This window comes from Mesitornis unicolor, unplaced genomic scaffold (assembly GCF_000695765.1).
Source record: "Mesitornis unicolor isolate BGI_N332 unplaced genomic scaffold, ASM69576v1 scaffold15482, whole genome shotgun sequence".
Taxonomy (NCBI): Eukaryota; Metazoa; Chordata; class Aves; order Mesitornithiformes; family Mesitornithidae; genus Mesitornis; species Mesitornis unicolor.
Genome location: NW_010171413.1, coordinates 94,109 through 107,362, shown reverse-complemented (window position 1 = coordinate 107,362; position 13,254 = coordinate 94,109). Strand labels below are relative to the sequence as shown.

Below are 13,254 nucleotides of genomic sequence, written 5' to 3'. Positions count from 1 at the left end.
TGAACTTGGGGAAGATAGTAAAATCCATCAGTACTTATTGTCACTACTGCAATTATCAGTGAAGATTGTGGGACTTCAGTGGAGACACGGCCTAGATAAAGACTAACATGTATCATACACTGAGTATAGTTTCTAGGTTTACGGACACAGATACCCACACGTACATGATAATCCAAAAGCTTTGGTGTGATCCAAAACCCACTGATTGCTGATTGATGGAAACATGAACATTGATTTCAGTGATCTTTGTATCTCACCATTTTCCCTGTCCTTTCTGCAGTCACTTGTCAAGATACCAAGATAAAAATGCAAATGCACGATGATCACAGACTTAGCTCATGGTATTGAACAAAAATAGTTTATTCATACTTGCCTGTGAAGCATCAAGCTCATTATTAGTTATCAGTAAACAATTAATGGCAGCGCCAATGGTTAACAAGATTTACAAATACTTTTTGCATTAAGTTGTCCCTGAAAATATATTTTAAATATATTGGTGACTATCTGTTTGTATCCACAGTAATAATTAAGTCACACTGACTATTTTTTCATCTTCAGGGCATCTTTAATGAGTTCTTCTAATTTTGTCATTTGCAGACTTCACAGAAGCCAGAAATTGCTTCAGCTTTTTGGGAAATCACTTAATTATTAAAAAGTTTTGTTTGCAGTCCAAATGAAATGGTGGTTTCAAACAAGGTCACTTCAGTTCTTGTAGAAACTGCATGATCTTTGTAAATTTAATGAATGCAGTACATGCTAATAAGCTGCTCAGCATCATGTAGGGTTTATTTTTTTAATAGATTAAGCTTCCACAACATGAAAAGAACACTCAGTGATTAAAGAGATAAAAAGAAACACTTTTAATGAAGAAGTGTTATATCATTTTATAATGAAGTATAAATTAAATATTCGAGAGAGGGATCAGCTTCAGACTTGTAGTTGCTTTGATTAAATATGCAAATTAAAATATGTTTAAATGCAATTGAAAAAGATTTACTAAAGGATGTGGATTTAAAAATAAAACTAAATAGAGATGGAGACCCTTTGTCTAGTGAAACAGATTTTCCAGATGTGAATGGAATTTGCTCTAAAGAAAATTATGACCGGATTGATGTAGACATTTCTAAGGAAGTGTGAGTCACCCGTCTGCTGCACACTGAAGACTGTGCAAAAGCTGTCACTACTGCCCTGGTTTTGTTGGGAACAAGTGAGGGATGATAGCATAGCAGTATTAGGGCTCATGCCTTTGGAAAATGCTTAAGGAAGCCGTTTGGTGTGTTACTGCTTCTGTAGCTGCCCACTTGTGCCATCCCACTGGACTGCCCAGTATTTTGGTCCTTTACTCCTTGAACAGAGTGGAAGTTGCAGCTGATGTGTTGTGGCACCACCTGTGTTCTCTCTGCAGTTTTACATGCCCTCTGCTTTCCTAGATCTTCCAATGCGAAGAACATGTTTTCTGTTTGCTCTGCAGGGCTGCTGTAACCGTGGTGATCATAAATTCAGACAGGTATATGGCCACAATTATAGCTTATGTGTAAATCTACCTGCAGTAAATTAACAGTAAGAGTTGCGTAGAGCTTGGACAAAATTTCCACGTAAGTTGTAACAATGGAAGATTTAAAAGGGAGAAATTTTTCCCACCCTCTTTTTTCCCTCCTAAATAGATTCTCTTTATTCATTTGATGTTTCTGTCATCTCCCACTTGCTTGGCTTTAGGTCATAGGCTTTGCTGATTTTAGTCGTTCAGCTTTGTAAGTGTTAGAAGTCACCTTGGCGCTGCTACTGTCCCGTTACACTTTGAATTTTTAGTGGAATTTTACTACCTTTTGCTAGTGATGAAGGAACTCTTTCAAGAGGAGGAAGCTCTCTAAGCCCTTCTTGGGGCTTTACCAAATACATGAACCTCCCCAGAAAATTTGAGAATAAAGAGCCCTTTCTAAAGAACTCTTGGAAGGAAGCATTAAAAACACAGTGAAGTGGATTCTGAGCTCTTTGGAAGGGAAGCTCCAGTTGGTGTGTTCTTTTTCTAAAAGACTGCTTTTGCAAAGTGAAGCAGCAAGACCAGTACCTCAAGAGATTCCTCCATAGAAAAGCAAACTTTCTGCATTGCTGAGGCTCCAGCAATCCTGCTAAGTACTCCCAAAGCTACACAGTACCTCATACCTGAAAACTTTCTAAAATCTTTTCTTTAAGGAAAAGCCTGAGACCCGCTGGTGCAGTTTTGCAGTTGATGCTTTTACAGAAAGAAATGTGAATTGCCATTTATTGTATCACGATGATGGAAGCATAAGTTATTTTTGACAAGTGCATATGTATGTTTCAGGACTTGTCAGGAAATTGAGGCTATTTCTAGCAATTTCCATTTCCTGCTACCATAGATAAGTCATCTTCATGGGTAACAAGAAAAGGGGTTATATTTCCTTTTAACCGTAGTTTAGGAAATTCATCAAGTTTCTTCCTTGCAATCAGTACGAGCAGGTTTGTCATTAAGTATTACTGATTGCAGCAACAGTATGCTCAGAGATACAGCATTTTACTTAAAATCATTCCATGTGGTTAAAAAAAGTCTTTGAAGCTCTTTTATCTTTAGATTTCCTACTAAAACCATGAGTGATAATTTGCAGAAGTTTCACTGATGTATTCACCTTGGTATTTGTCTATAGCCATCGCATAAAATAGCAGTGATGGAGAACTAGAAGGGTGCTATTCAGTATGGATGAAGCCTCTATAGGGATCAGTAATGACAGCAAAAAATTACCTGTGAAGTTGACAGGGAAAACATGTGAAGGTGTGAGGAGTTGACTCCTCAATTGCTGCTCCTATTTCTTAACTATAAAGACAATCTCTTGTCTACAGGAGTGTCATTAGATGAAGAACAGACCACTCTAAAAGGCCTCAACTTGCCTTTGAGTTGAGTCTTTAAGAAAATATATTTCTTAGTATTAAAATACTGATTTTTAAAAAGTGATTATAAGTTATAATAATACGATTGGGCTAAAGGACATAAATCAGAATATATACTAGACAATGTAAGTACTATAGCAAATTCTTATTAATTAGCATTCACTAAACCTAGAAGAGTAACTAAAGTAATATTTTAAAGCTAACTTCATTATGAAATAGGAGTTGATGTTGCTTACCCTGTCCAGTGACTGTGGGTACTTCCCTTTCTCTCAGCCTCAGAGGAGCAACCATTCAAGGGCCATCCTCATTTGAGGGGAAAATGATCAAACACATCTTATGGAGAAAGTATGTAAGAATCCTGCCCGATCAAGAATGGGACAGGGCTTTTACAGAATGAAGTGATTGACAGTTGGTCATTTGTTGCTAAGCCCAGCCTCCTTGCTCAGCAAGCCTTCTAGCTTAGCAAAATATTTTTATTTTCATAAAAACACTGTCTCCTTTTATCAGTCTTTTCTTTTTTCTCTATTTGGGCCTAGCCAGTCCAGAGTGTTTTCCAACACCAAGGCACCTTCTAGCATATCTGGTAGTTTCTTTCACCAGGGAGCATAAGAGGGGGAGGAGTGGGGGGAATAAGTGTCGGGGTCTTTTCCCCCGCTGAGGCAGATCACCTTGCTACAATGCTAATCACATTTTCATGGACTGCAGGGTATTTTTGCGTAGAAATAGTTGGATTTGGTTTTGAAGCTGTTGAATACAACCCCTCTGTTCTGTCAGCATCTGTCCTGGCAGCTCCTTCGTAGCATTAAGTTTTTGAGTGAATATGTGGTCCTTTCGGAGTAATTAATTAGTCTTTGGAAACAGAATAAAGACTGACGGTGTCTGAGAGAAAGGAGTGGCCACCAGATTTGATTAATTGATGTTTATTCAGGTAGTGGGTAATTGTTATTTACAAACTGTATTAAAGACTTTGTCATCGCAGGATGTTTTTTGAAAACACATATGATTTCATTATAAAGTCAAATTAGATTTTACTGATTACTGAATCAGTACTAAAATTATAGATGAGTCTGCTCTTCGCATTTTCAGATCCTAGAAATTTACTTGGAAATTAAGCTTATTATAGACCGTGAATTTTTGGCTCAGCTTGTTGTCGAGATGGCATTCAGACCTAACTCTGAAAATCCCATGAAAGATTCAGTGTTTGCATGTTGGGCTTGGATTGAAGGCCATCCCTACTTGAAATATGAGCAAAGGCTAGGCAGAGGAGGCAGCGCATGCAGTATGTGAATTGTCCTAGGCTAAATTATGACCATCTCTACATCTTCCTTGTCTTTTATTATACTAATTTAAACAGTGTTCAGTGAGTAACTCTGAAAGAATTTATAGCTGGATGTCTATGCCATACTGAGAAATGGCTTGGATTGAAAGCAGGCATTGTGTGAGCAAAGCCTGATACTTCACATTTAATCTTTATTAGGAAAGGTAGCTGAACTACTTAGAATTAAATGTTTGACAAACTGTTATTTTTGTTAGATCATTAAATTGGATTTCCCACTTGATATGATACTTAGAAAGACAGGACACGAGTGCTGTTTCCAGATTATTTATTCTTGTGCCAGATCAATTGCCCATTTATTTTTAAATATTTACCATCATCTCAGTTTTGCCCTGATGCTGGTAATGGTTATGTTTATTTACTCTTACTGTTTTCTAAGTTCTGAACACGGAGACATGCTGAAGTCTTTTCAGCTCCCTTCTTGACTGTACAGTAGGTTCATGGGATAGCTCATCTTCCAGAGACCTCTGAAAACCAAGGCTCTATCTCTTCTCCCAGCATATGTTGAATGCAATTAGGCACCAGTTCAGAAAAGGCTTTGTGAACATTCTGAATCCATGCCACACTTTCTGGTCTCAGGAGCTGCCAAATGCCTAAATGCTGTATTCAAGCCAGATGTCTAAATATATAAAATGAATGGACTGAACAAAGTGCCTTCTTAGTAAAGCATGTGCCTATAGCATGGACAGACCTGAGGGGTCTGAGATCAGCTCCAGTACGTGATGTTCTGCCAACCCCCACCCCTGGGCACTAGGAGAGCATACACTCCCCTGGGTGAGCTGTGTGAGGAAGGAGTGCCCTCATTCTCATTCTTTGCTCTCCTGGTGTGGGCTACCAAGCCTCAGGAATCTCTGCTAGCAGTATCATAAGGCAAACTCTGTCACTTCTCAGTGAGTACACCTGCCTCTGGGACGCTGAGGTACTTGTTCAGTGGGATCAAACAGCTTGAGTACATCTGGGTTTTCACCTGAGCAGCATCCACTCAACCATTATGAATGGGCTGCCTTAATCTTGTTAGGAAGTTTACGTAATACAGATACACAGAAAAATAGCTTCTCTGTAAAGCAGTTAAAGTGCTTCACTGACTGTTAAGGCTGCCAAAGTGGTTTTCTCTTTTTTTGAAAGCAGAAAGAGAGAAAATCAGAAATGAATGCAGTACTCATGATTAACATTGTGGACATTAGCTCAACTCGGCAGTAGTGGGCAAAACTGAAACACACTTGAGCAAGTACAGTAACCTACGTTATAAATGTATTATAATTTGTAAGAGTAGTGTGTGTTGAAGTTGTTCATAGAACATTTTCACTAGGCAATCTTTGTCACTCCTTCTCAAAAGAAATACACCTGATCCTTTCTGAGCAATGTTTAAAGCAAACCATAAGATGGATTTATATTCCTAACCTTCCTAGAACCTGAAACTTCAGTGATCTTAAGAAGTTGCTTGGCTTAGTTTCGCTTTTACATAAGGCTTTCTAGTTCCAGATTCTGAATAGTGCGTTTCTGCATTGAGATGGGCTGTGCACAATCTTAATATTAAAGTTTGAACCCAGACACTATTGGTTTGGATTATATTAATAATCTTGAGAATAGCTAAATTGTTCCAGGAAGATAGTGCTGAGAGGCTACTGGTAATGTAATAATTCTGTAGTAAGGTTAAGTAGTAGTAATAATTTGTGGTAAGGTAAGGTAATAACTCTGTCCTGTCATAACTGTCTAAAAAACCCGTCTGTATTTTCAAATAAATCTTTAGTAGTTATTCTCCTTTGTAACAATGACAAGTGTAGAAATAAAATAATTTCAGTGTATTTACTAAAGGACAGCAGTGGTGTAGGGAGCTCTCACTAGCAGAATATCTTTTTTCCTCCTAGGTATGGCAGTGTGGAGGAAGTGTTGAGGTTCTGCCTTGCTCCAGGATTGCCCACATTGAAAGAGCACATAAACCGTACACAGAAGATCTAACTGCTCATGTCCGGAGAAACGCGCTAAGGGTGGCTGAAGTCTGGATGGATGAATTTAAGAGCCATGTCTACATGGCATGGAACATACCCCAGGAGGTGAGTCACAAAGACCGGCGTTTGCAAGCTTTCACTTAAGATACTTTTGGATTTGGTTCCTATTCTGAATTTTTATTTTTCTGCTAGGGTTTTGTTTTTTGTATACGTGTATGTATGTATTTATGTCATATATATATAGGCATAAAATATGTATATAAAAGAAATATATATAAATATATATGTAGTTGTATTTTATTCAAGAATAATTTTTTGTCTTCAGGTTCCTTAAAAAGTATTTTCTTGTCAAGTTCATCATCCTTGCTGATGACTCTTCATGGAGATTTTAATCTAGTAGCTTCAGAAATGTGGAAAAAAGAAGCATCAAATCTATATTCCACATCTTATTTTGAATTTGAGTCTCTTATGCACCATCACAGAAAGCTATAATTCTGCCAGATTTGTGAGAGGAGTTCTGGCAATGGGCAAGGAGTGTTAACATTTATTGAATCGAGTGTGAGTATATCACTCTTAAGTAATTTCACATCAGAGTTAGGGTGGCTGGTGGATATGATGAGATACTGCAGAATCTCACTGCAACTCCCTTTTGGCCTGCTTGTCCAGATTTCTGTTCCACAGATGAGTAATGGTTAGTCCATTGTATTGAAAAGATAATGTCAGATGGGTAACCTGAGAGTTCAGTTTGACCTCTGATTTTAGTTGTTCTTCATTTCTCTAGTCAACGGTATTTTAATCTATGAACTGTTAAGAGCTATAGGGCTTACAGAAAGGTGTTGGTACCTATGCTGGAAAATATTCAGGATCTGTGTAGAATAGGCTGTTTCCACCCAGAGGTTGGAAACCATGACTGTAATTGTATTTGAGGTTTGACTTACAGTGTGCCGTTCTCATCATTACAACAAAAGCAGGTATTCTAAACTTAATAAATTAACTTGGGAAATTTATTTTTTCTTTAGTAAAGTCTCTGTAAAATCTCTGAGTGATTTTGTAACTACTCAGAGAAAATGGCTTTGCTGTGATTTCTAGTTTGAGAAATAAAATGCTGTACTTCTCCTCCTTTAGTTTCATAAGGCAAAAAGGTTAGAAACAAAAAACTAGCTAGATATATATGAATGCTGACGTTGATTTGTCTGCTTTCAGTAGTCTCCTTTATCTTTCTTGATTAAAATGACATAATTTTGGCAAAGTGGGGAAGTCGTTCTATTTTCAGGTTTCAGAATTAGCCAGATAATATACCATGAAAGCACCTGGATAAAGTCCTCTATGATCTGGTATAAGGAAACGGCCTTTCTGGAAGTTAGTCCTATGTTCACACAATCCAGGCTACCCTTCAAATGTCCCTGTTCTGCGTAGTCACAGAGCAGTGCATACAAGAATAAAGACATTTCTGGAAGACAGGGTTACTTATTTTACATGAAAGCAATTTCAGATTAATTTTATTTCTGATTAACCTGATAGATTTAACTTTTGGTTTCTATTTTGTATTTTTAGTTCTTTTCCAGAAGATTTGTTGATCTTCACAGATTAATCAAGTTTCAGTTTTTTGACTTGCAAACATAGCATTAACACAAAACTTAGAAATGTCTTTTGTTAACCAGGATATGCAGTATTATACGCGTATTTGCATAATATTCCTCCAGATGTGATGATGGTGGTGGTGCTTAATCTTGTGCAAGGTTGAGATTTGAATGTAATTTGAAAATTGAATTCATAAAGAATGCAAAGTTGTTGTTATTACTTATTAAATGGAAATGTAACAAATAATAATAGGGCAGTCTAGACTGTGCCAACAGATCAGAAAAAATAAGCCTGTTATAATAAATTTTGAAACTAATTTATTAAACAAAGGAAACAAAAATATTTTATTAAACAAAGGACAAATAAATGCAGTGTGTAACTTGAACTGATTTCTTCAGGTCACAAAATGCATCTAGGTATCTGCACTGTAGGTCTTGTACTGCCAAAACTGATTTTGTTCATAGTTTTGAAGAAGAATAACAAGTTTTCTTACTACTTCAGTCTCCAGTCATTTTCCCACCACAAATGTACTAATCATTGCACTGAACTGCTTGAATAAATTACAATGCAGATTATATTCTCTCTTCATCTTCACAAAGGCTACTACTGTCAAACTGTAGTGCAGACTTAAAAGCTGGAAATGGCAAGTGCTACATCAGCTTTTAATAGTGGTAGCTTCCTCTGCAGTGTAATGAGATGCCTCTGTTGGAGGGAGAAATCTATTACTCTGTGTATGTACGGAGCCTGTAGCACAAGGAACCTTCATTTGTATTTCTCACCACTGTAGAAAACCAAAGAAATACACATATGCCCGCATATTTCTTTAAAACATACTGGGAAACAGCTTAGTTTTCACAGTTGCAGCAGGCTATAAATCCTGAGTCTACTGGTTACTTGGTAATTGCTGCAGGGTGTTCAGAGGGAGTATGGCACCTTTGTGACCCTCAGAAGGTGCTCCTGGCAGATGGGATCTGTGACTTATAGCTGGGTACAACCAAGTGTAGTTCGCCCAGCTTCCATCTTCCGCCGTATGGAAAATAGGGAAGGACTTAGATGAGTGTTTTGTTCTGACAGCTTGACACGTCCTCAAGTATCTGAAATCAGTTGTTGAGAGTTGAAGCTATTGTAAGCATTTTTGTGTTCATTGTGCAAGGCCGGGGGGGCCAAGAGTCAGGCGAAGAGCTCTGAAGACCTGGGACTTCCTTCTTTCCCATGCTAAACTTCGTGAGTACTGAACTGGTTCCAGAGCAGTAGGAACCGAGCACATGTTTAAGGAAAGCTTCTGGCCTTTTAAGGGAAAGAGGAAAATACACTACAAAATGGCACTCCCAAGCACTGTAATTGCATCAGCTCAGTATAAAGAAAACCTACATCATTAGTGAGAGACCTCTTTTATCCATCAAAAGGTTAGGAGCAATGCAGTCTTTGGTTGGTATTGAAATATCTGTAGAAAGAGGAAGTATTCAGTGTAAAGAAGCAACCTAAAAAATAGCTTAAAGCTTGTGGGGCACTTGTAATACAGACTTACAGTAGGCTGGGGGAAAAGAGGTGGTGGATGAGAAAGGCTGGGGATGGATTAGGACAAATTTAGATATCAGACTGGATGACAATATTTCTGTTTCATCTTTCCTCACCTCAAGATTAACTTAAAGGTGAAATACCAGAGAGGGACAATTTTGATATCAAACCTGGCTTCAGTTTAGACAAACATATGTCGAGACATCATTGTGAGAGACATGCAGAGAAGACAGACAGATAGCATGGCCAAACGCTGTTACACAAGTGGATACCTACAGGAGTCATTCTCTGTCTGGAAGCTGATGAAATAGTGCACTAGTAATGGACTGTGTAGATAATAGAAGTGTATTCAGTTATAACAGTTCGGACTTTCTATGAAGTATGTAATTCCAAAATATTAACCACAGGACCTGGTTTTGCCATGGATGAATTCCCAGGTCTGTGAGAAGCCTGATAGTTTCCAAAGATTTTAGTCTTTGAGAGCTAATAATAGTAAAGAGTTAGAGTCATTTGGCAGTGTGCTGTAACTGCCCTCTTGGGATCTCTGTGGGTGGCTCTGAGCTACTGAGAGCTTCCAATGGAGATCTCGGATACTATGGTGATTTCTACATCGTAACTGCTTAGATAAATAGATTCAGAAAAGCACTTAAATCCAAAGGAAAGATTTTTCAAGTCCCAGAAGGAAGAGCTATGCTCTCCGTGTGTCCTTCCCTGGTTTTGGGTTTGGTTTTTTTTTTCTTTTTTTTTTTTCCTCCAATCATATTCCCAACTTTGGGGAACACACTGAGTTGTTGCTGGTGATAAAGCCATTGTGCTGCATGGGAGCTGTTTTCCTTCTCCAGCTGCATGGGAGGATGTGATTACTGAGGACCCAGATGCTCTTTCTTACCTTATACAGTAGACTGTGAAGAAACAAGTATTGGTGCATGAGAAAGGAATCAGAATGCACTGAGCCAGTTTAGTACCTGATCCCAGGAAGCCTTGATAGTGCTGGAAGTCAAGTGTCTGTGTGCTGACATCCTCCTTCCCTTCACACGAGGGGCAGATCCACTGGCAAGTGCAAGTACAGCCAGAGCTGTGCACAAGCAGGATTTGTCCATGGGGTCAGTTGGTTGCCTTACAGCACCCTTCAGCATATTCTTCTGTCTAGTCACTTGCCAGAAAGGTCACCAAAAAATGATCACTTAAGGGGTAGTTCCACATAGCATTTTATGAATTATATAGGGTTTAAGGGGAGGGGAGTCATTGTTTTTAAGGATTAACTTGAGTTATGCATATTTATGCCAGACCTCAATTTCCTGCTTTTTAGTAGACTTTGCTAACATGGGATTCAATTTTACTTTAGTTAGAAAATGCTTCCATAATAAAATAAACTTGTTCCAGATAACCATTAATTCAGTGCTTTGGGAAGTAAGAAGCCGTTGTTACTTCAGCAGCTCAGAAACCTAGATACTTACAAAGATAAGACTTTTTGATCTGTAACTAAGAAAATTCAGTGCTTCCAATGTTATTTCTAAATCATAACTGGTGGCTGACAAAATTAGTGAGACGTTCATGGCCCAGTTGTTGCTTAAGTATTTAGATTATAGGATTTCCCTAAGAAAATGTATCCTTTTTGTTTTGAGGCAGGAGAGGTGAGCACCATGTGGAGCAAAATGTCTCATTTGACAATACTTCTTGTCAAATAGCAGCTGTGGATTTGCACTTAGATCTCTCTCTAAAAATTTCTGCTGCGTGATTTTATATGTGATAAAATATTGATTTTTATATACAGGGACTTTATGAAACTTGGGCTTTATGATCTGCTCTCATGATAAGTAGAAATTAGGTTAGCCAGAAATGTAAAGGAGAATAAAAATTAGGGGAGACAATTTTCTGCAATTGCTTTTAACAAAAATAGCAATTTATCTTTTTATATTACAAGAGAAATTTAATAAGTGATATTTCAGAAAGGTGATCAGAGCTTCTGCTCTTTGCAGTGAAGCAGTAAACCTGAACTTCTGAAATAGCCAGATAGTGATGATAATAATGATATGGATAATGATTAGGCTGCAGCAGGATAATAGCAATAAGGTTGTTCCTAGGGAACTTGCTACTTCCTCCCAACTACTTTTGGATTTGGAAAGTGCCAGGAAATTAGAGAACAACAATGATATTCATTGGAAGGTAGATCTAAACCCCACTGAAGCCATCAGGAGCGTTTCCATTGACCAAAGCAGACTTTGAAAGAGACCCTGCCGTGGTGACCTCTACTATATTTAATTGGGGCGCTTATGGAGTGTGTATGGGTAACAGACTCACTCTGCAACCTAAAGCTGATCATTTTCATAGGTCATAATTGTCTTTGCAGTGAGGGAGTCTCTGGATGAATAGTTCACACAGTAGTGTATCAGTGATGTCTTTTCTGCCCTTTGTTTTATATGCAGGACTCTGGAATCGATATTGGTGATATTTCTGAGAGGAAAGCCTTGAGGAAAAAGCTCCAGTGCAAGACCTTTAGGTGGTATCTTGTCAGCGTGTATCCAGAAATGAGAATGTATTCAGATACTGTTGCCTATGGGGTGGTAAGGACCTTGTTTACATTTCCTACTTTAAAAAGGTGGAGGGGAAAAGGTGTAATAGTGGAAGTAATTAATGAAGACAATGCATGTCTCCAAGTGAAAGAAGCTGATAAACTTGAAGTCACTAGTTAAAATATTTCTTAGACTGGTTAGTTGACAGAGACAGCTGCTCTGCTGTAGTACATGTTGATGTATTCTCCATGTGGTCTTCCTCCCTGATTTTTTGTTTGTTCATTTGTTTGTTTCATGGTTACCTTCCAAAATAGTTAAGAACAAAGCCAAAATCACAGCTGTGTGCAAGGAGCCTCTTCCATAGACTGTGTGGAATAGCCCTCAGCGATGCCGTGTTCTAACCGGGTGCAGAGATCCCTGAGAAGAAGGGGCCATAGCAGCAATAGATGCTAAAGTTGGCTAAAGAAATCCTTGATTACAGGTAGAAGTGATACTACATTAAAAAAAGAGACCGGTGGAATAGCTACGGTTCTTGTTGTGTAGTCTTGGGATTAACTCTGCCTCATGTAAGTCAAAATCAGTGAAACAGGCACCCTATGATTTTATATTCTACTGAGACTTTTTCATCAGCCTTTGAAGGTTCCTTGCTGGCAATATAGAAACCAAAAAGAAGAAGAATTTGTTACAGAAATACTGAAGTTGCTGGTTAGCAGAACATGCATATTTAGGTACTGTGGAATAATGGACATGTTGCAGTATTTTGTCTGCAGTCTGAACGTAGCCTTATCAGCTAAGAAAGGTGTGAGGAGTTGGCCCTATTTCATTATTTGTACTGTGACAAAAGAAGTAGTGGACAGCCATGGCGATGTATCTGTGCAGGTAAAGGGGGTGTGTTTTATGAAATACACAACTTGCTTTGAAGTACACAGCTTACTTATGAAATACTGCTGTGTAAAACAAAAAGATAAAGTGCCCCAATCTTTTTAGTAAAAGAATTGCTTGGATCTCTAATCATCCTTCAAGTCTGCTTTACTGTTTGCTTGCATGTCTTAGTGGAGAAAGGTATGATATTTCAAAGCAGATCAGCTGCTTGCTCCTTCTGTAAGTGCTTCAATTCATTAACTGTCTTCATTCTTGTAGAAAATAGAGATATTGCTACCATGGTATTATCACTAATTAAAAAAAAATAGTAATTACAGAAGTTGGTTGAATAAAGATGAGGGTTAGGATTTAGGCATCTACAGTGTCAACACCCATGTTTATTTCCTGAATCCTGAGTTTTCTCTTGTTCTGTGAGAGTTAGGAAAATAGTTGTATCATTCATGTCTGGTTTATGCTGTGACATGTAGCTAGGGTTGGTGTCAGGGTAACGATCTGGGAATCAAGTTTCTTTTGGAATTCTGCAGATCCCTTGGAGTTAGGAAAAAGCAATGTCAGTGGGCCAAAAGCTGAT

General features: G+C 38.2%; 1 protein-coding gene across 1 annotated transcript in view; it reads left to right on the top strand.

Annotated features, from left to right (window-relative positions):
* The window catches only part of GALNT18 (polypeptide N-acetylgalactosaminyltransferase 18), a gene marked incomplete at its 5' end in the record, with an annotated part of 74,971 nt that overhangs the window by 13,196 nt on the left and 48,521 nt on the right, over positions 1 to 13,254 (top strand). The window contains 2 exons of the mRNA XM_010180029.1: positions 6,109 to 6,294; positions 11,715 to 11,852. Of these exons, the coding sequence (XP_010178331.1) occupies positions 6,109 to 6,294; positions 11,715 to 11,852 (324 nt within the window). The remainder of the gene's footprint in view (positions 1 to 6,108; positions 6,295 to 11,714; positions 11,853 to 13,254) is intronic.